The 23,971-nt window shown below is 42.6% G+C and overlaps 1 protein-coding gene and 1 long non-coding RNA gene across 3 annotated transcripts; one reads left to right on the plus strand and one right to left on the minus strand.

The window, feature by feature from the left end:
* Positions 1-393: 393 nt before the first annotated feature.
* Positions 394-976, minus strand: LOC147257110 (uncharacterized). The gene is made up of 3 exons (XR_015117556.1): positions 810-976; positions 692-732; positions 394-502 (listed from the first exon to the last, which is right to left on the minus strand). It is a non-coding gene; the product is annotated as an uncharacterized LOC147257110 (long non-coding RNA).
* gnav1 (guanine nucleotide binding protein (G protein) alpha v1) lies at positions 890-23,900 on the plus strand. 2 transcript variants are annotated; one of them, XM_086210883.1, is made up of 9 exons: positions 896-1,711; positions 2,012-2,103; positions 8,574-8,666; positions 9,143-9,303; positions 11,499-11,627; positions 19,061-19,190; positions 19,341-19,412; positions 21,609-21,696; positions 22,806-23,900. In XM_086210883.1, exons 1-9 carry the CDS (start codon positions 1,582-1,584, stop codon positions 22,994-22,996), a joined length of 1,086 nt encoding a protein of 361 aa, XP_086067009.1. In that variant the 5' UTR covers positions 896-1,581; the 3' UTR covers positions 22,997-23,900. The 2 variants fall into 2 exon arrangements, with proteins under 2 accessions (XP_086067010.1, XP_086067009.1); XM_086210884.1 differs by lacking the exon at positions 21,609-21,696 and having other exon boundaries at positions 890-1,711.
* The last annotated feature ends 71 nt before the right edge of the window (positions 23,901-23,971 follow it).

The following is a 23,971-nucleotide window of genomic DNA, read 5'->3' on the forward strand; positions in this document are numbered from 1 at the left end:
GACAGCGTGCGGCCTGATGACAGAGCTCTTTGTTGGATCAGCAGATGATCACGGTTCGCTGACTCAGTGAAATGAGGCCACAGACACATCAGGCTGCTCCGGTCCCCTTCACTCTGCTCAGAGTGGAACAAAAATCTGCAGACTTGCTCCTCATTATGAACACGCTTTAATCTGACAACGCCAGCATCGCTGAGGAGCTCAAGTTACACCAAAACAGTGGAAGGTTCAGTCAGTGTGCCGACAACTGTGAAGAGATGACAACATTTATCTTGTGAGCCGGTGTTACGGATTGAAAATGACATGTAGAGAGTTGACATCTAGGGTTCATATGGTCCTGGAAAGATGGAATTTAAAAATTGCCATTCCAGACCTGAAACGGTTTTAAAGCTTGAATTTCTTTTGAAACGGTCGGGAAGTTTACTTTAAAAAAAAAAAAAAGCTTGAGAATGTGTAGTTGGGTTCAAATCAACTGTCTTCAGGTTACAGCTGAGTTTGATGGAAGCTGGAAAAAGAAACAAATCAGGAAAAGAATATTCAAAGTTTAGGTCTACTGAGATAAAGATTAAGATAAATATATATATACATACATACATAGACAACTAGGATAAACAGGATCTGTCTTTAATAAGGATTTTCACATCCTTTATATTTTGGAATTTATACTCGAGAAATAAATGATTAGATTACATACAGAAATGGTGAAGTCTGGTTGGAGGCGCCTCCAGGGAGTTCCTGCAGACCGAAAAACCCCAACCGTACATGGTTATGATGTAATAAAACAACTTTTCAGATAAATATATGCTGATTACTTTTTACGTGTATCGTTCCTAGATTTTCAGATTTTTTCTGAAAACAGACTTGTCGGAGAAAGTATGATGCAGATCCTCTTTCAAGGCGTGCAAAAGTGTGTCTTCCTATTAGGTTGTGGGAGTGAAGTTCTCACACCCTTTAGACGGAGTGTGTATCTGTAATCAAAGTGGTATGCATGAATGAGACACACCTTAAAACTCCAGTTACTTCTGTTGGGTTTTGTTTTGTTTTTTGTTTTTTTTCAGCATGCACAGGTGAAACACATTATCGAGCGCACTCAGCAGTTTGGTCCCACACGTCACTTCCCAGGGAAGTCCGAAGCGATTCCATCTGGGCAGCAGCAGCAAGCTGCGGTGGGAGGAGGCAGGAGGAGCAGCAGGAGGAGGAGTAGGATTGTTTGGGGTCTTTGCCAAGGCGGTAGAGCAGATTTTTGAACCGCTGTGGCGCACGCTGGTAACAGTAGTACGTTGCTTGAAAAGTTCTACTCGAGGAAATAACAGTTTGAGAGGGCGCGATGCGTAAAAGTACTTCTCCCCCGACGCGCACGGTTTGACCCAAAACTCCCGCGGACTTTGGAGGATGTTTCAGCCTAATTCTGCTATCCAAAACCCCGCAGTGTTAAGAGAAGTCGAGGGATTCGGGGCATGAAGCATGTAGAAACCAGTTGGGGGTGCTGATCCCAGTCTGGACCCCCCCTCCCTGCTGCTGCTGCTGCTGCTGCTGCTGCCGCTGCTGCGTCTGGCCGGGTCCGGGAGGAGATGAGCGCTCAGGATGGGATTGTGCCTCGGTACCGAAGTTACAGAGGAGGAGAAGAAGGCGAGGATACACAGTGCCAAGATAGACCGAGACCTGTACGAATGTGCCAAACGGGAGATGAATGTGGTTAAAATCCTCCTTCTAGGTGAGACTGCTGCCACCTTTTTTTGCAGGAACTCACTCAATGAACTCCTCTTTTGGTGGGACGTTTTCTACTAAAGTGTGAGTGTGTATCATGAACACACAGGAGACTTATCTGCAACACAATGTGTGTATATGAAAGAAGATGACATGAAAGCTTGTCTCATTTGATCACGGGTCCTCCTCTGAAACCACTATTTAAAGGTTATAGATTGAATGTTTAAAGATTGATCATAAATTAGTAAATGTGTGGCTATAGTTGAATTTATTTTTATTGATTTGTTTATGCTGTATTGTCCTCCAGGTGCAGCAGAAAGTGGGAAAAGCACTTTGGTCAAACAGATGAAGATCATCCACAGCAATGGTTTCACCAAGCAAGAGCTTACCAGCTTCAAGGTTGGAAATGAACACACACACACATACACACACACCTTGATCATACTGACTACTATTATCAGATAACGGGCTAGAGAGCTAGCTACAGAGGCGTTGGCTTACAAGTTAGTTTTCTTTCATACAGGACACCATCCAAAACATGTAATGTATTTTTTTTTTAAAAAAAGGTTGAGAGGATAACACTCTTGATTCCAGTGGAGGAAGTGTAGATTCATAGCAGATAAAAGAAGGGGAAGCAGTGATGAGATGAACAGGAGATGAGCTGGAAAGTGTGGCGATGTCGGGTTCCTGTGGGGGGCTGAGATTTCTTATTACTCAGGGTCAGGTCCAAGTTGGTATGCAATGGTTTGGCTCGCAAATGCTCTTCTGTGTGTGTGAGAGAGTGTGTCTGTGGCCGAAAGCCAAATTCCTCCGTTGTACTGGGGGTTGTGATTGGGTGGGGAGAACCAAAAAGCTCACACACCAGTTTGCCCCATCAGCTTGTTTTCACCGAAGGCTTATCTACATCCACATCCTCTCCTTTAACCCTTTGTCAGACTCTTACTATCCTCTTCTTTTCCCCTTTATTTCCTCCTGACTTATTGCTCTCAGTCATGCATAATACACATGTGATGACAGAACCAGCCTTTCTCCGGTCTAATCACCCTTCAGATACCTTCTCACTCTCTCTCTTGCTCTCTCGCTCTCTCTCTCACTCTGCACGCTTCATAGATTCAGAGGAAGGATGGAATGTGAACCAATGTTGTTATTAAACCCCCCCAAAAAAAGGCACTAAAATGTTGAAATCACTGGGATTTCTATAGATGGAACCAAACTGTTTATTTAGAGAACCTTTGTGTCATCTTGCTGTCTGAAGCTGCGCTCCAACACGGCATATGAAGACTGCAGCTGTTTGTGCAGCAGCTGGAAGGTTTCAGCGCATTCTTTAATATTATAGAAGCCTCAGCTCCATCTCGGCGTTGCTCTCTCTCCTCAAGTCTCCTCATAACTTCTCTGCTCTTCACTTCTGTCAACAGAACATTCATTAACAGTGCTGCTGCTGAACGGGTCAGATGGGGAGTTGGATCTTTCTAAGGACCGTTCCTCGTTGTGCCTCAACACTTGTATGTGTTGTGACGTTACTACGAGCGACGATCACCCGAATCCGCCCTTTCATTCTCAAGAGACACCTTAAATTACATTTATTTAATTTTATTCAGAAAAATGGTACAAAAATACAACAATCATACGTCATTAAATTAATTGGAGAATTGTACCATTTTAGGGTTCATTTAAGTTTGAAGAAGTGGGCGTAAAATGAATGATAATGGAGCAGCACGTGCTGGGACTCAAGACCAAACAGTGGAGAAGGCAAGGCGAGAGAGAAAGTGAATGGAAAAAGAGAGTTAAATGTACTTATTATTGAAAAGTGGGTCTAAAGGTTTTAGAGGGTAAAAGGAGACTGCAAACATGGATGAAAAAGAGGAAGAATTAATCAGAAATTGAGATGCACCAATTATTGAACATTAATAGATTTTAGTGAATGAATAGAATTGTGAAGAGCCTTAATCGCCTCATCCCTGATTGGCCTTCAGTAACGCGTCGTGAGGTGACCGCTAATGTTGCTCGGAACGTGCTGGATGTGGAATCAGGCAACACGAGTCATGAAAAAGCTCTTTATTGTGAAATTAATACGTCAAATGAATAAATGGTATTTAAAGAAATATTACACATGTGAATAATCGGCTGTTTTATGTCAAAGCACCAGGATTATTTCCTGTAACACGTTATATCTCCATAACTCCCATACAATCAAATATATCCAATAGCTCTTTCTGGAGGCACACATCGGTTTTCACACCATCGTCATGTAGCCTTCAAGTACTTATGTAATAACCATACGTGTGTAAACATGCGCGCACGCTGAATACGTGAAGTCAGACCTCTTTTATCGTCTCTGCTGTTACTTGGCTTTGTCCTCTGGTCGCGCCTCTTTATTTTCTGATGGAAAATGACCCCAAACCACAAATTTGCCGTTCCCTGAACCAACCAGACACACTTTCCTGTGCAAATGGGTGCACACACACACACACACATACACACACACACACACACACACACACACACACACAAAACAAATCTTTATCAGTAGTTTTTATCTGTGTTAGTTCCTATGTTTAAGTGTTTATTTGTCCACCGGCGGTAATCAGCTTGACCCTCCCTTGAACTGGACGGGTTTTTCTGTCCCTGATGGCCCGGTGAGCAAACCCTGTCTGCCTCTCTGTCTCCCTGCCTCTCTCTCCCTCCCCTGCTGTCTGCCAACCTAGATTGTGTTGCATTAGAACCATGACAGGATGGCCTGCCAGGGAGGAATAAGGGGAGGAAAGGTAGGAAGCGGCTCCTCTTTTGTCTCATCCCTCCTTTATTTGCAGCCCAAGGCTGTGGTGTTGTTTTTACTGCACACAGGCTGATGGAGTGAGACCCTCTGTTCTCCTCCAGCACACACAACCCCCATGTCAACAAGAGTGATTTTGTGTGTGTGTGTGTGTGTGTGTGTGTGTGTGTGTGTGTGTGTGTGTGTGTGTGTGTGTGTGTGTGTGAGTGTTTTCACAAGTTTTAAAGATTTTTGAACTGATTCTTTATTTTTCGGCTTTGAATCACTTTGTTGATTCAGCTGTTGGAGTTTTGTCCAAAAGATATGTTTCTTTTGTTTAAAAAAAATGTGATGAATCTTGTAACTCTCTCTCTCCCTCCCCTGTGAGGATTTGGTTTGGGAAATCAGTAGAGCTTCAAACCTACACACACACACACACACACACACACATACAGAGTTAACAGAGCACTATGTGGTTAATGAGTTAGATATAAAGCCACCAGTTCTGCTGCATTCTTTGCTGTGTTTCTGCAGTAAAAGGTGCTACACAAGACAACTGCTAACTGCTGCTCTACGTGTTTGTTTAGACTACGGAAGCAAACTGGACAAAAACAATGGTGTGTGTGTGTGTGTGTGTGTGTGTGGATTTAGAGCTAATGCTGGTGTAATGAGAGTTGTACTGCAATGTAATGATTTATCCAGGAGGACAGAAGAACTTATATATATACATATCAGAACTCTTCCTATATACAGTATACATACATACTGACCAGCCAGGACAAGTAAGCGGTACTCTAAGAAAGGGGTAAATAAATACTTTACACATTTAAGGGTAATTCATATAATAAAGAGCATTTAGAAGGGCGAGAATTGGAGTTTGAAAGTGCTGGTCAACCTCAGCCTTGGACGAGGGGAACAGATTCAAATTGAAAACACAGTCCATTGTGAGAAATATTTTGTCTCCTTGTGAGGTAAATAGCTTTGTAATTGTAGCAGTGGTAGATAACAACCCCATCCTGTCAGTGATGTCATCATATTAACTGTCATGTGACTTACTTGAGCTCCCCTATTGCAACATTACTCTGTAGCAGACATGTATATTTGTTTGCATAGGCAAGCCCACCATAGAGATCACCAAGCAAGTATGAACACGTGTATGTGTGTGTGTGTGTGTGTGTGTGTTTGATCTTACAGTCATCATTCTGATTCTGAGATGACAGTCACATCAGAACTAACTTTTAAGCCTCACTGTCCCATGAAGGTCAGAATTCTGACTTTGATCTTGAGTTTGGAATCTCAAAGTTCTGAGAAGTGAGGAGGTCACTGGATTTTTGTCTGTTGCCTCTCTTCTTAATAATCTCCTGCTCACCCTCTCCCTCTCTCCCTTTCTCTCTCTCTCTCACACACACACATCAGTGAAAACAGGGTGTCCTCTTACTCTATACTTATCCACAGAGGTGACTCATAGCTGATGGTGGATTCAGATTACTACAGTGACACACCTGAAGCCTCAGGTGTGTGTGTGTGTGTGTGTGTGTGTGTGTGTATTGGTTGTGAGTAGGGAGGAGGCTGACGACTGCTTTGATTCTTCTGTGGACTTTTTCCTCCCTTAACAAACTGATTGCGTTACCGATACAAAGTCACAAAATTAGTTAGAATGACCTTGTTGGTCTCCCCCAGCTGAACACGACATTTTCAAATAACCTGACAGCCTAAAAGTTCTGTTTATTGTAAATTTTCACATTTAAAAACCTGGAACCTGAGAACATTTTTCCATTTTGTTTTGTGCTGAACCACCAATACAGGTTGTTGATGATGTCCAGCACACATTGACTGTCACCTAGAGAGATCACAACAAAGACTCACACGCACAGAATTTTTCCTTGCTGCTTCCTTGTCAACTGCAAACCAAAGTGAGTCACTGAGGGAGGAACTGGGAAACAATTGACGAGGTAGACAAAGGTGGAGGGAGGGAAGGAAGGGCAGAGGCAGGGGAAACAACAACCGGATCAGTGAGAGCGTCACAAAATGTGAATACTACTCATTCACAAAAGAAGCAGAACATTTCCTTCAACTTGATGGAGCTGAAGTATCAGTGGTTGCGGCCTCACACAGCTCAGACTTTGTCGTTGCCTGCTAAATAGAGCAGTTGTGTGTTCTTTGTCTCACATAGGAGCGCCACAAGAGTTGTGACCGGTAAATTCGTAAACTTTGCCAGAAGAACGACTGATGTTTATGGCCATAAACATTTCCATTATGATCCAGTGTTTATTCTCCAACACATTTAGTTTGATTTGAAACTGTGAAAATGTGAGGAGGTGACAGGTGTTGGTGAGACAGGGGGACACGGACGCACAGAGCGGCTTATTTCCAACACAAATCAATGCAGCGCTGGCAGCAAAGGTTCTCATAAAAGAGACTGATGTGTCCCTAATGCAGCGCTGGGAGCTCTCCCCCTGAGATGAAGTCCCGTCACCTCACACACATTCCCTCTCACACATTCCACCTGGAGAGCGACATGTCTCAGTCAGGTCACTAGAAACACGCTCTCACACACACACACACTTAGAGGAGTGACCAGACTGTGATTGAATCGTGATGGAATGTGAAGCTTATCGTTAGCTGAGAAGAAAGTGGTGGGATAACACACACATTCTCTCACACACACACACACACACACATATACATAGTGCAGTCTTGAGGTTTGTGAGCGCTTAAGCAGAGTTTGATCAGTTTCAAGGGATCTCCCCCCTTGTTTGCTCACTCACTGGTGCACACACACTTTTCTCCACGTACAAACAAATGAACAGTTGAGAAATTAAAGAGTGGAGAAGTGCAGAGGGAATTAGAGTGTGGTTAAACCCACCCTGCTCCTCCAGTCATTCAATTAGTGATCATTAGTTCTCTGACACTTTCCTTACAGTCACACTGGTTAATATTTACATGGGAGCAATGGATTCGTAGCCATTTATTTTAGGGGGAAAAAAAGAGGACACAATCACGATAACCATATTTAATGCCCCCAAAATTCAAATATGTCCTACGTCTACAAATTCTGTAGAAAAACAAACCAAAGATGCGGCTGAGGCTGAAAACAAAATCTCCAAAATAAGGGGGAGAGTGGAGCCTTCGTTGCCCATCCTGGCTGTCGCTCACTGGGCTGCACTGAACAAGCAGGGAAAGCTAATTTATGTGTAATAATCAGTGGTGGACTGATTACACAACCCCAGTACTTGAGTAAGTATTGATACTCCTGAGCGAATATTCCTCAACTGAAAGGGGCTCAGTGAAATATTTAATTGACTTAATGCTCTGGAGTACTGGCTTTAAAACATTGAAAAGTACATTTTCAATCCATCAGTGGTGTAAAAGGTTAAGTACAACATACACAATGGAAAAAAAGACAAACTTTTTTTTCAAGATGGGCTCCTGTGATACTTTGGACGTTTTGATTACCTTTTATTTCTTTTTACTTCAGGTTATTCTTTTCTATGTGCAGGCCTTCCTCTTTCCTCCCACGCAGATGTGAAAATCAACTCTAGTAACCTCGGACAATGTTATGTAAGATCTAGTATACAGTATGTTTGCCATACGGTAAATAAGTAGCTCTTGTGGGAAGAACAACTGTACTGAGCGAATGAACAAATAAGCATCTTGTGATAGAAGTTTGTTTTCTCTCTAATAAATACACAGCATCGTAAAGACATTGATCCTTCACTCAAATTCCAAAGTATTAAAATGTTTCAAAATGTTGATACGACGTGAAGCAAAACTTTTTTATTAATGTGCTTTTTAGGGTCAGATGACAAGTTGTGAAGGTAGAGGTCTCATCCAAAGATGCAGAGATGATCATGTTTAAAACTTAAACAGTTAAAACAGTTGACTTCAACAGTTGCTTAAACTTTACAAACGTAACAAACTTCATAGAAATGTAGTGGCATGAAAGTTCCCAAAGAAATTAAGGCTGGAGTAAAGCACATTAGCTTAAATAATGTACTGAAGTACACTTACTTGATTCCTGTCCACTTGTAGGATCTCGAACACTCTTGATCACACTTCCACATGCGTGAATGTACAGCAACACTATTTCACAGCCGCATGTCTCCATGTTTGTCAGCCTGCAGTGCTGGATAACCTCTTGACCTCCATGAAATTTGTCCTCCATGGAATGGGTGTCCTCCGCATCAACCTGGCCAACAGCAGGAACAAGGTATGCAGGTTACATGTCCACACGTTTGTGTCCTCCAGCCTGAGTTTTACACTGCAGCTTTACCTGCACTGCACCCAGATTACCACTAAAGGGCAGCATCTCACCACTGTTTGCCTGCATAAGGTCCCCCCCCCCCCCCCAGAGAGAGAGAGAGAGAGAGAGAGAGAGAGAGAGAGAGAGAGAGAGAAAACCAGTGGGTGGTTTGATTGTGAGGTTCAATTTGATTTGAACTGTCCACCCACTCACCACATCCTGGGAGATGACGCCCAAAGCATTTCCTCTATTAAATGTCAAAATTGTGTGTGTGTGTGTGTGTTTGCCTGTATTGGTGTACAGCCATAGATTTATACATATGTTCTGATTACAAACTCTAGAATAAAGAGACAAACTCATTAACATTTCTGTGACATAGACTCACATCCTTTTTTCCATCTAGCTTCGGCTCCACCGCGATCAGTCTCCATCTCTTCCTGCAGGTCCACGCCCATTCTGTACTGTCGTGTGGGCGGTGTTTTGATGAAGAACAGGTTTTGTTTCCATTCCTGGGCCACGCCTTGACCTGTTTGTGGGCTGACCAGGGCGTGCGAGCTGCGGTGGCCCGCGGTTATGAGTACGAGCTCAATGACTCAGCGCTGTAGTAAGTCGTCACAGTACACACTCGCACAGGGCCGGGGGGACACAGGGGTCTAATTAGCTGGACTTAACAGCTGATGATGAGCCGTGTGCTCGCTGTCACCAGGTATCAGGGTCACGGAGTGAAGAGGAGACCCCAGAGCACCGTGACATGCAGCTTCCCAGCTAATGAAACCCCAATAAAACACACAAACAGAGTTTTAATGTTGGATGGGGTCCAAAGCTGTTAAAAATAAAACGTTTAATGTTGTTACAGAGAATACTTACAACAGTGTGTTCAGAAAAACATGAGGATGAGAACTAAAAATAAGGACCAAGTGTAGATGAGATGCCGTGTAGGAAGACGAAGCCGAGACCCACCAGGAAGCTGTCTGTTCTCATCCTCTACCCCAGAGAGAGGCCTCATCTCTGGGGTTATGTACACCGACAGGACCCGTGGTTCCCACTGAGAACCACGTACATCACCCTCACTATCAGCTTTTACACACACACACACACACTCACACATTTTTGGTCTCAGATAGTTGTGGAACCCTTAAGTCCTTATGCTATAGGAAAATTCGTATAAATCGGGGTTTATGTTTTGTAGTTTAGCAATATGCAATAGAATTCCCTTTGAAAAAAACAACAACAACAAACGTCAAAGAAACGTCATGTTGGTTACACATTTTATTTTATTGCCACCTCAGACCTTTTGCTAGGTCGGACCTTTCTAAGAATTTGACCAGGAAACCTAAATTTTGTTAGCCACCCTAATAGTAAGTTGACTCTTTTCCCCTTTGCAGTGAAGGATTTTCTCACTGTTTTTTTTTTCAGTTTTTGCATTTTTCTACGAAATAGTGACTCAGATTAGCTTTTCGATACTTTAAATGATTAAAGTGAACTCCAAGAGAGCGTCAACATCCTAACTTTTGATCAATCAGCTACAGATTTCCATGATGCTGGAGGTCAAGTGCCCGCGTTTTGTGATCACAAAATTTTGTGCAAAATCTCCATGGCGATCCATTTACTTCTCTCCAGGTTGACCTCTGACCTTTAATGAAATACCAAAAACACCGTTTTGGCTGTCAGGATCCTTTAACTTCTCCTTTAAGGAGAACGTAACATCAAGTAAAAGCTTCTAACTTGTTCAATACTTGGGTTTGAAATAACCTCCCCTTAAGAAACATCCGCAGGTTTGCTCTGCTGTTATTACAGGGCTGTTGACTGCCACTCTGGTGTTATGGTGAAAGTCGGTTCCTGCAGTGATCATCCTCTCACTCCATTGTTCACCACAACTCCACAGGCAGTTTAGTGTCTCTCAGCTCCTTGTTTTGGTTTTCTGCCCTGCAAACAAAACTCCCATCAAGCTTGCATTCAAATGTAAGCAGTTGTTTCAGAGAAAAACCTCATCATTGCACACTGCCTGCTGTTGAAGGAGAGAAAACTGAATGTTTGTGGCCAGCAACACACCTATAAATGAATGTTTTAGTTGATCTGTATGTGCTGCAAGTGTAAAATGCACAACTTCTTCTTAACATGTACATTGTACAAATGTTGAAGTGGAATGTCGTTAGCACACGTGGCCGTAAATGAACGAATGAAGCTTTTAAAGAGTTGATGAAGAGCAAAATTCACCACTTTCTGGGTCTCACAAAGAGAGAGACACCAACACACGGCAGTATCTAGAGGGCCGTGTGTGTGTGTGTGTGTGTGTGTGTGTGTGTGTGTTTTCAAGCAGCAGGTTGCATGTTTTTGTTTAAGAAACTGATTTAGTATGACTAGTTGAGAATGTCAGCTAGGTAGAGATGTCACTGTGTGTTTAGAAAAAGATCACATCTCAGTGGGAGCACACGCACATGATACACACTGGATGTGTAAATAACTAATCTGTGTTTGAGAGCTTAGCCTCAGTGTGTTATTATGGTAAACTGCAGTGTGAATATTCATCATGATGAGCTTCTGCACTCCCTGGGGCCCCAGCCTTATCACTGCACACACACACACACACACACACACACACACACACACACACACACACACACACACACACACACACACACAAAATTGTTTCTTGGAGTAAAAGAAAACACACTCTTCATTTTCTCTTTTGATCTCAAGTTTGTCTGCAGGTTGTTAAATTCTCCTTGTATCTTTCACCTTTTTACACCCTTCCTCTCCTCTCTGTGCCATTCCTTCCTCTTCTCCCTCGTTTTGTAGTTTCTTTGAGAACATGACCCGCATCACGTCTCCCAGCTACGTGCCCACAGAGATGGATGTTCTACGAGTACGACTGAGGACGACTGGTGTGATAGAGACACAGTTCAAAGTCAACCACCTCATTTTCAGGTACTTTCACTCTTACCAACACTGCAGACTTTAAATGCTGACATCCACTGGGAGACTCAGAGCTGTCAGGTCTGCACTTGGCGCTCCCACTGGTCCCTTCACTTCTGTTGCTGTGACACTCTTATCTCCGTCTACAGCCATGTGATAGGTCTGAGATGAGCGATGAAGATGGCCACCCTCAGTCAATACATCAATATGGCACCGTTCATTCTGTTGGCTTTACATTCATCTACTGACACCCCCCCCACACACACACACACTCACACACACTCTCTTTCTCTTTTTCTGTCTGTCTGTCTTATCAGTGGAGCAGCAGAGGGCAGGAGCTCAGGAGAGTGATGTCGGACAGCAATATTCATCTCTGATCAATGAGCCAGTGACACATAATACTGCCTCCTTTATGGCCTAAGTCATTTCCTGAAGCCCCTGATGGTCATGACAGGGCGATAGGTGTTAATGAACCAGACTTGTGACGTAGAACATAGCTTTAAACCAACATTAATGATGAGGAAAATAAATGTACACACTGCCAAAGTTCTGTAGTTCAAGAACTTTAACTTAAAACTTAAAAACGTAAAGTTGGAATCGAGACTGAGTGTCCGTCATACAGAAGGGGGGCAAATGTGTGTTGGGAGCACGACTGCATCCGTCTATCACCATCATTTGTAGCGACGCAGCTGCATGGCTAACTAAGCTAGCAGCACAAACTGAATGTTTGTTTGGTTGCTGATTGAACAAGTGAAGCTGCAGGGTGAGAAGTTTGCTCATGCTGGTTAGTTGGTTAAACAACTAACCGTGCAAAAGGGCGGGAGGGCACTGCAGGAGAAATTCATTTTAAAATTAAAACAACAAATTTGAATGAACCCTTAACAGGATAAGAGGTAGAAAATGGATGGATGGAATTTGAATGAAAAAAAATTCTATGGCCCCTTAGCTGTCAGCCAAACTAGGCACACCCTAAACTCTGTCTGCAACCATGCCATGATACACGTAACCTGGATGTATGAGTGATATTCGGCATGAAGGAGTCTTTGAGTGACAGCTGTAAAATCTTTACCAAGAGGACAACATTTTCACACGGTCAAGGCAGGAAGTGGCAAGTTACAAATCGTTTGTTGCCTCCATCTTTTTTGTCAGGCTATATAGGCACAATTGGCCACGTGTCTCCTGTTAATGATAGTAGAACACTTGATTTAAAAGTGTCCTCTTGCATTAATTTGGGAAGGTTTTTTTTCGTTAACTGGGAGCACCAGTCTGAAATATCACCTCCACCACCGCAAGGGCTGGCCCTGGTAGCAGCCGCTGTCTGGCTCAGCATGACCACCTGCGATAGAACGCCACATTATTGATTTATCCAAGACTTGATTAAGACCTCAATTGAGGTCTCCATCTATGCTCGTAGAATACAGAGTGATATTTCATCAAACTAATGCATATCAAGAGAGTGAGCGACAGAGTCATCATGAAACCAAAGAATTCCAAAAGCCCATTTGCTCTCTCCGGTGTCTGATGTGTTATAAAAATGGAAAATTCGGAAATAATGAGTTGAAGTGAATTGGCTTAAATATCAGTACAGAAAGACCTGAATATATGAATAAAAAAAATGCAGCATCATATAAAGATGATATAAAAACAATGCCAGCATGTTCTCTTTTTGTCTTTGACAGGCATCCGTTCTTGGACTTGAGAACTCCTGAAGTTGTAGTTCACGGATTTGAAATCGGAACAAAATTTACTGAGCGGAGCACAAGGACATTGAATTTTGGGAAACTGGATACACACAAATAACTAAAAAGCAGCTGACTTGTCACATGCTGAGTTGTTGATTGATTCCAATTATTTTTTAAATATTTCAATATAATGTTAGTTGTTCATAGCGGACACTTCACTACATTGACTGAACACCACAATGATAAATTCAAAGGTTTACAAGCGTCATACAAACATCCTGATGTGTCGAACCGTTTCAAGTATTCAATATTTCTCAGACTCATGAGTGTGTTGATGGGAAGTCTTCACACACAATTGCAGAGACAGCTGGTTTATGATTAAATGAGTAGCAAAATTATTGGATTTATTTTATTTGCTAATTGCATTCAACCCGAGACAACTGTCAGAAAACACATCTTCTAGCACAGAAGTGAATTTATGATATGATGATATTGATGTAAAACGTGACTTTTTCAGAAAACTTAATGGAATTGCTGCTAATTAATCACTAAAAAGTCAAGGTATTCCATTAGATTTAGGGCTGTGACAAGATAGTTTTTTCGTCAGTGATTTATCTGAAAAAAAAATTCTAAATAAATCGATAAATCACCTATAAATATCTATAAAATGTCAAGAAATTTAGAAAAATCGTATCATAATTTCCCATAGCCGAAAATGAAGCACTCAAAATTTTCTTTTGTCTGTCCAACAGGCTAAAACCCAGAAAAAGACTGAAATGATTTAAGGGTTACTGAAAAAGAACGCAACTCTTTAAGATAAGATAAACCCTTATTCGTCCCTTATTGGCAATCAATCAATTAATTATTACATCGATCCAGAAACTTAAGTCCAAAAACAAATGATAGAAAGATGACTTCTCCTTAGAGAAGAATGGAACGTGTATCACCAGACCCTCGTGTCTTATGACCAGTGATCGTTCGTGAAACCAATTTTTAAATTTTTTTAATGCAAGAATTTAAAAAAAGTGATCTGGAATGGAGGGAAACCACCAGGCCAAACTTCTTCATTCAGTTGCAGTCTTGGAAGAACTTCCTCATCAAGTTTGTGTTCCATACTGTAGATGGTCGGTTCGCGCCCAACAGCAGCATGAAGGACTGTGGGAGATTTTCCGCTCTTTGCTTTAATTGGATCGGTAATGGACCATCGAGGGTTAATGGGATACATCCGACTGTGCGCACCTTTTATATGTGTGTGCGGATTTGTGTCTGCAATCTGTCATGAGAAAATCTGATTACTTTGTTTCTGTTTTTATAGTAATGTCTACCTGAGGAGCACCTCCTCTCTCCTCTTCCTTACTGCCTCCTCAACTCTCCATCTCATGACTTCACCATGATAAACCACTTTACTCAGCAGCAGCTTTTCATAAGATCTCTGTTTAGCATAGAAACCCTGTAGAGAAGGTCCATTTGTCAGCTGGTGACTCCATTCTGGGCCATTTGTGTCACAGCTGAATGCTCCTTTTACCTCTCCGGATGCTGCTGACTTGCGTGTGTTTTTGTGTCACATCTCACGCGTCGGACTCAATTTGACTCAGTCATATTTCACATCAGGAAAAGTTTCACGTCGCAAAAAAAAAAAAGCTTTGATCATAATGGAATCTGTGTCCTGTGCTGATAAACAGCACTTTCTCCTCGCAGTCTCACTGTTTTGTTTCTCTGAAACACTGCGACGGTGACGTCACCAGCAGGTGACGGTGTCAGATTTGATGAAGGGGATCAGAGTCCCAGGTGGTGCTGCAGGGCGGAGCCCGGCTCCCCTCCTCTCACACACCCTCTGTCTTATCTGCCTGAATTCTTCAGGAGATAAATAATTGGGTTTAGTTGATTTACACAAAACACTGCGTGTGTGTTCGCGTGTGTGTGTGTGTGTGTGTGTGTGTGTGTGTGTGTGTGTGTGTGGTTGCATGTCTGTCGCTTGGAGAGTCCTTGGGGTTGCTGAAGAGCTTAGCATACGTTAATGTAATTATTTCAAACTCGGCAACAAAAAGGATCTTAAAGGGATTCGGGGTTGAGTGGTTTGTGTGTTTGTTAGAAAGAGAGGAAAGGCAGACGTGTGCTGTTTTCCCCAGCCAACATGGTATCGACACTCCTTAAATATTACTTTTCAACATCTAGATTATATGAGTGTTCTTCCAGCTGGTGCTTTTGGGGAGCAGCAAAGAACATCTGAATATTTCTGTTGGTTTGGTCTCATTGTGTTCAAATCAAGGTTGCACTCGTAGGGACGACAAGGATGGTTTCTCATCTCTCCCAGCATCTGAGCCCTACGTTCAGATGTTTATTCCTCACCAAATGGTTTATGACTCAGTGAGACTACAATCAGGGCTATAAGAGATGCAGGATTCTAGGATGTGTTTGCTGAGCTTAATGTGTTTCTTAAAAACACAATTTTTGAAATGTACAGAATCTAAATTGATGGTTTGTATATTGTTTCATACGGGGCGGCATGGCTCAGAGGTAGAGTGGCTGTCTAGCAACCGAAGGGTCGCTGGTTCGATCCTCACTTCCCCTGGTGACCGTGTCCAAGTAACTCTGATGCTGTAGAGCCACATCATCTTCTACAGTCTGAAGAAAACATCTTGGTTTGACACAGTTCCCCCCAAAATCACACCACCGTTATTTTAATGGGGTTTTGAATTAATGGGGGTTAGAATAATGATTAAAAATTAACACTTTCTAATATTGTAAATTAGATCGCTATATCAGTTCAAATAATTAGTTAGATGTTTTGAGGGCTGGAGTCTACCAAAGAAAAACTTGGCTGAATAAAAATTGTAGAAATTATCTCATCACTCAAACACTTAATCAGCGGTGACGGACTCTCATTAAAGTGTGCAGCTTGTGTGTGTGTGTGTGTGTGTGTGTGTGTGTGTGTGTGTGTGTGTGTGAGAGAGAGAGAGAGAGAGTTTGGTAATACCCAGACACAGAATAGTTTGCATACAGATATCCATGTTGATCCTTGACCCCTCTGAGTAATAAGGATCTGAGTTTTTTGCCTGCAAAATTTACATCAACTGCCGGGATAATGACATCAGCGTAGATGAAGCTGAATGTTGCGGGGCGGGAGGCGGGAGCACAGACAGGAGCAGAGGATCATGGGAAGGTGTGACGTATTCAAGGTTTGGAACATGTCTATATCTGTATACTGCAGTTCCAGTTTCCTTTTGTCATTTGGATGATATTAAAATATACAAGAAGTATTTTGCCCTGGCACCAAACAAGGGTTAGGAACCAGAGTTCCCCAACCCTTTTTTATTATAATTTTTTTATTATCAAAAAGCATGAATCAGTGTATTAGTTGTCCCTTTTTCTATTTTCCTATACACAAGGGATGGGCGACTAATCAGATGTGATTATCAACTTATCAGAACTGAAAAGATCAGACGCCATGTTATTAGTGTTGCTCACTTTGTCAGGAAAAACAGATCTGAATCAGATTGAAGTCACTCTCGCTGCAGTGTGAGCGCAGCCTGAGTGCACACCTGTGTCTTCCTCTGTCTGTTTTGTCAGTTTGAATCCTCTCTAGCTCTCTGACTTGTTCAAAGCCTGAAGACTGGAAACCAATACACAGACAGTGTTGGACATCTGTCTGTGTGTGTGCTTGTTATTGGGTGTTACAGGGCTTCACATGTGATTGGAAGCAGGTTTGTGTAATAAACCCCTGACAGGTTCTGCACAGGTCTCGGATGTCGACGGAAAACTTCCATTTTCTCTCATCAATACAGAGCGATGCCTTTGTTTTCCTCTCCAATGTTTCCACATGTTCATTTCCCCTCTCAATAAACAGCTGCGTTACCTCGACAGATGCTCAGCTGGGAGACGGCGCATGATAATGAGCAAAGTGGGCGGGCTGGTCTCTGTCATTTCCTCTTATCCCTCGTGTGTTTTCCCTCATACTTTCAGAGAAGGTTGACCTTCACGCTCCCCATGCTGCTGTTTCGGGATTGTCTTTGGGGAAACTTTCGATCGTATCTGTGAAAATTGAAAAGGGGGCAGACCCAGTCCGCAGTGATTCATGACTCACTCCTCTGTGAGTGGGTGAATCGCAGATTTGAGAAATGTCTGACCTCATCCAAAAACAATACAATCTCCCTGATTAGAGTCAGTATTGGAGTAGGCCCCTCTATCAGGATGGAAGGTCATGAACACACACACACAACTTTTCTGCAGGGAACTGAATCATTTGAAAGGACATGCCAGTTACCGTGAGATGTTATTCCACACACGCTCACACGTATGTGCATATTTTATATTATAAATGATTTGGTTTGTTTAATGCGATGCTTGATTCTCAACGAACGACAACATATGTGTACATAGACCCTGCAGTATTAACAACCATTTTACCCAGATAACATGATGAAACTCTGTGAGTTCCATGAAATCGGTTAAATCAGATTTTTAATAAAAAAATGCAAAACGGTATTCAAAGACCCAATAAACACAATAATAGGCCCCTTTTAGAGATGGATGGACAGGACCAATATTTATGGAGATGTATGAAATCAATTTACACTTTTTCTGTTGGGTTAATTAATACATAGCTTTTCTTGCTTCATTATTATCATTAAGATGCAGCATAATTTATATAAACATCCATTAATTTTCTATACTTATCCATTAAGGTTTGGGGAGTGGGGCTGGAGCCTATCCCTATCTACATTGGGTGAGAGGCCGGTTACACCCTGGTATTAGGGGTTCAGTATCTTGATCAAGAGTTCTTGAACATGGTCACTGGGGGAAGTGAACCAGCAACCCTTTGGTTGCTAGACGGCCACTCTCCCTCTGTGCTATGCTGCGCCCTTTTATCACAGTTTCTAATCATTTTTATGTTCTTGACTCTTGTCTCCACTATCAGACAATAGAAGGTTTCTTCGTTTTTTTGTGGCGCTACCTTTGTACGATAGCTGTGCAAGCTCAAAACATGTCTGATTACATAGTTTTAGAACAAAATGGTATAGTTTAAGAACAAAATGTGTGTGTGTGTGTGTGTGTGTGTGTGTGTGTGTGTGTGTGTGTGTGTGTGTGTGTGTGTGTGTGTGTGTGTGTGTGTGTGTGTGTGTGTGTGTGTGTGTGTGGAAGGCTTCTGATTGGGCTGTCTGCTGGCTCCTGCTAAATCAAAGCCAGCTGGGTCCAGTATTTCAGTGGGAATCTCTCTTATCCCTCCACACATGAGCAGCTTTTGTGGTCTTCCCCTCCACATCTTAAAACTTTGTTCATTTTGTTCTGATTAATATTTCACGCCATGTCACAGCAGGAAATGCACAGGTGTAATTTCAGGTAATGAATGCCTACCAGCCAACACACACACCGGTCCAGGCTGTGAATCTGGCAGCCATACCACACATATGTCATAGTTGATCTTAAAGCCATACGTCACCCAAAATGATTTAATTTGCCTTTCAAGTATTCACAATTAGATGGTGTGAACTCAAGATGTTTGTGATTTACCTCCTGCAAATTTCATATACTTACTTATGCTCTTTCTGCATTCTGAAGTCACAAAGCAGCTTTGCAGGAAGGAAAACACCTTCAACGATTAGCGAGCACTTGTAAGGCAAATTAGACTTTTTGAATGAAGTATTTCTTGAATTAGGTTGCATCTGCTGTGCATGAGGTGATCACACACCATGTTTTAATCAGTGTGACAACATGATGTATGTCCGTGATTATAAGCACTTATTCTACCCCTCCGGCGTGTAGGATGTATGATGTCGGAGGCCAGCGAACCGAGCGACGGAAGTGGATCGGATGTTTCGAGGACGTTAGGGCAGTGCTTTTTGTGGTGTCGCTCAGCGGCTACGACATGACGCTTGTGGAGGACCCCTCTATGGTACAGGCTGCCCTCAATCACTCCCTCACAGTTTCACTCATCTTCACCGAGCCCGGTCATTACAGGCTTCCCAATCAGATGCTAGTTAGACCTTTGTGACTGAGTCTAATAATGTCAGTGTCTGATGATGTTATTGTCTTCTCTCACCAGAATCGTCTGCAGGAGAGCATGAAGCTTTTCTCCTCCATCTGCAACAACGTCTTCTTCCGCAGCACATCCATGGTGAGCAATTCACCATAACTGTCAGTATAAGAATAAACAGAAGAGATGGAAAAGATCTTTTATCATAGATAAGCTGCTCCATGAGGGTTCCTGCTGACACAGGAGTCAGAAATGTGTATGTTGTTTTGTTTTATAAGTCTTGAGCTGAAACGGTTGACACTCAGTGAGATTTAAGTTTATAATAACAGGTCATATTAATCCACAGTCAACTCAGAGCTGTGTGGATGGAACAAATGTAGCCCATTTTATTCTTTATGACACTGTGAACCAAGAGTAACACGAATATGTTGGATCTGCCCAGCCCTTTGTCTCCCAGCCCTCTGTCACTCATAATTAAACAGCCAGTTGTAATTAGGAATGAGATTCAGCGAGGTGACATCTGTCCCCTCTGTGTTTTCCATTCTGGTTTCCACTGAAGATCACATTTAAAAGCCCAGTAACGAGCTTGTTCCGTTAATTCCATTTAACTCAACAATCAGCGCGTATTGATGGGAATGTCATGAATGTGAACTCTGAACGTTTCTGCATGTTTTCTCTCACGAGGTCGCCGATTGGGACACCATAGAAATAAGATTACCTAGATGTGCTCTGCAGAGCCATGGCAGCGTGCTGCTGCTGCTGCTGCTGCTGCTGCTGCTGCTGCTGCTGCTGCTGCACTTGAAAATGAGACTGATCAGTGTCACGTTATGAAAACGACAATGTTATTCTCACGATGAGGTAAATTTCATGTAAAAAAAAAAAAAAAGGTCCACTGTTATAAACATGAACAGTTTGTTGTGTAACATAAGGTTGCGTTTCTTAAGAAACCAAAAATGTCTTGTTATAATCAAACAAATGTCTTGTTACAACGAACTTTTAATTTTATAATGTGATCCTAATCCAGCGAGACATTCTGATGACAAGATATTTTATTTTTACAACGCTTTGTTCAAGCTTCTCATTGTAACAACCACCCTGTCTTGTTAAAGCTACCTTGCTATGAAATGAAAACTTCTAATGTGACTTTCATAGACAATATACCACGGGAAGGCTACTTCCTGTTTGGGTTGACGTGGTGAGATTCCGCCGTTACGGTGAGGATAGATGCCACTGTAACATCTGCATCAGATTATACCACTTTGGCACTAAAACGTGAAAAATTTATTTGGTAACAAGCTGCCCCCCCCCCCCCCCCCACCAAGCTTCATGTGTTTCTGTATTTAGGAATATTCTTCTCACATACGTACGGTGATGCAATGCTAATTGAGACCGCACCTTGGTCTAATCTGAAATCACAACAAGAAAGTTGTCGGGTTACACCAAAGCATCACCCCAGAAAATGTTTTGTGAACTATGGAGACTTCTTTTTTTTCAGGCTTCATTAGAGCTAAATGGCCAATTAAATGTGCGTTTGTGTGTGTGTGTGTGTGTGTGTGTGTGTGTGTGTGTGTGTGTGTGTGTGTGTGTGCGCGCGCCATGTTGAATTGCAGCGTGTGTGTGGTCCTGCATGTTAAACATGTTTAACAGGCTCATTAACCAAAAGTGTTTAATGGGACTTTTTTTTTTTTTTTACGTGGGAGGGAAATTTGCAACCTCAATTAACTCCTCAGTGCGGCTGGTCAGTGATAATTACACACCTAGGTGCTGCTCCTCATCCCTCCCTCTTTATTACGGAGCCTGTTTTTCTGTGTCTGTGATCAAATAATCCAGAGGGAAGAACTTGATCGTAGTTTTAATTGGTCAACTACAAAGGAAAAAAGCGGTCGAGAAATTTCAAAGTTTAGTTTGGAATCGGCAACAAAACAACAGCGAGAGTCGAGACGTATGAGCTGAGGGGCTGCGTGTGTGCGCGCGCACGTGTGTATGTGGGTGTGTGCGCACTTCCACTGAGTGATTGATTGCACGCTGATGCTGGAGCATGTTAATTGATCCTCCATCATCACCTACCAGCACGGCTATTGATTTTCCCATTTTACCAAATCTCTGCAAAGTGACAATAAATGTGGCTATAATCTTTTTTTAAAAACATGATTTATTGTTCTCATTGTTTGCGTAGTGATTACAGCCGAACAGATGCCGCTCCTCAAATCAAATCATCACTTTTGCTTTCCCCCTTGATCTTTTGGAATTGATCGTCCCTTTCCACTGGAGACGAAGCCTTTGACTTGTGATGTGCGTCTTGATCTTTCAACTGAACGTTTCTTGTGTTCATTGCAGATTTTGTTCATGAACAAAATAGACCTTTTTCAAGAGAAGATTCTCCACTCGGGGCGACACCTACGGTTATACCTCCCTCAGTTTAAAGGTGACACTACGTTTGTCTTGTGCATGCCTTTGAAATGGTTGAAGAAAAATCGATTGCAAAAACAGGGCTTTAAGGATTTTTAAACATACTGTATGATAACAGAGTTTAGGTGACACACACACACACACACACACACACACACACACAGTGTGTTATTTTAAACAGGTTTTGTATCAGCTCTACTCACTGTTTTGCTTCCTCTCAGCACACTGGGCTCCAGTGTCCTGATGTGTCCTCTCTGCTCTCATGTCAATGTTGATATAAATGTTAAACTCTGGGGATTGGGGTCAGCCTGCAGAGCCATCGCCCGTTTTACCATGACTCCTCGTGGTGGTGGGCTAATATGGATGGTTTGATACCACTTTTTCATGTCCAGTACAAATACTGAGCCTAGAGTATCTGCTGATACCAATCTGATTGTCTTTTCTTTCTGTAGGACAGTAAAATAAAACAGATTTGTGCGGTTGCACTCTGCTTCAACTGCTACTGAATAAACAGGTGTAAATGTGAAATGAATATATTTCATTATTACCTGCTTCCATAGATAAGTACGTGCAACCTGACTCAGTGATGCAGCACTTCACACGTCGCCATCATGTTTCTCCTGACTCTTAACGGCATGATGCTCACTCTTTAGTTGAGCTTTTACATGGGAATTTGAGCCAATGCATCAGATCTGATTATAGCGCTAATAGGATGGTACTGTGGTTAGCACTGTCTCCTTGCACCAAGAAGACTGTAGGTTTGAACCCACCGCTCCAATCACTCACTGTGGAGTTTGCATGTTCTCCTGTGTCATACCTGCGTCCTCTCTGGGTGCTCCAGTTTGTGCCCACACACCAAAAACATGAAGTTAAGGTGAACTGGAGACTCTGAATTATGGGAGTGAATAACTGTCTGAGTCGATGTGTGTCAGCCTTGTGATGCACTGGCGACCTGTACGAGTTAAGAAGTCAAAGCAATGATGGATGACTGGGTAGGCTTATGCCACGTATCGTGTGTGTGTGTGTGTGTGTGTGTGTGTGTGTGTGAGAGAGAGAGAGAGACATAGAGAGACATAGAGAGATTGAAGACCCAGATGTTTCACTGTCCAGTCTCTTCTATTCCAGGAGCAGACTGTGATGTGGATTCAGCTGCCCGCTTCATCGCCGCCACCTTCATCTCTCTCAACGCCACTCCCAGCAAACTCATCTACCACCACTTCACCACAGCCACTGACACCTCCAACATCCAGGTGGTCTTCCAGGTTGTTATGGACACAATAATCAAAGAGAACCTGGAGGCGGTGTCGCTCCTGTAGCTGCCAGAGGAGGCCGCGGCGCTTACAAACTGAGACAGTCGGAGCTGACGCAACACAACAGCAAGCGTGAAGATCACCTCATCCAGACATGTTTTCTCTCATAGAAGATGCAGCCTGGGAGCTTCGATGCTCTTGTTTCAGTCTCTGTGAGTCTGCCCTGCCGCTTTAGGTAACAACAGTTGAACAAATCTGATGGACAAAGACCTGTGGTGTTTGGATGGAGCTCTACATTGTAAACCTCTCCCTGAGATTGATGGGCTTTTCATGTACTTGTGCTGTACTAAAAGTCAGACTATGAACATATCTGAGGACTTGTTATACAATCATGCCATTTATGTGCCTGTGTCTGTGTGCGGGCTGGACGCAGAGCGGATGGGGATTTACTGTTTGTCTGTTAGGTCCTCTGTGCAGGGTTCAACCATGCATACTGCTGTCTGCTTTCCACTCATCCATCACTGTGTCTCCGCTGCACACATCTTGTGCGTCACACTCTCTTAATGAGGCAGTGATCACTGTAAAAGCACCCTGGTTTGTGTTTTCTCATAACGCCCCTCATTTCAGCCTTAATGCATTTTTCCTCAGCAATGATTTTAGCTGCACCCCCCCCCTCCACATTAGAAACTGAAAAAAAAATCCCCTGTGTTTTTTACCTGTAATTTTGAATATTTGACTCCTAAATGATGAACTCTGCTGAAGTCTGATTGTTGTGTTGCACCGGTAAATCGGGTGATGGGAATGACTGATACACCCCCAAAGTGCCTTATGATGATAGCTGTTATTTACTTTGAATATGTGAATGAAAGTGTTTTCTTAAAAATTCAACATTTCACAACTGCTATGTTCTCAGTCTGTGATTTCATTCTTTCTATTGTAGTGAAACTGCGATTAAAAAAATAAATGTGAGACGCCGAAAACCTTGTAGTGACATTTTTCAGGTTCACATTTGTTTTCATCCCGCACGGGTTTTTAAAGACA

Source organism: Aulostomus chinensis, chromosome 8 (genome assembly GCF_037954235.1).
Source record: "Aulostomus chinensis isolate RoL2024-O1b breed Wild chromosome 8, RoL_Achi_v1.0, whole genome shotgun sequence".
NCBI lineage: Eukaryota > Metazoa > Chordata > Actinopteri > Syngnathiformes > Aulostomidae > Aulostomus > Aulostomus chinensis.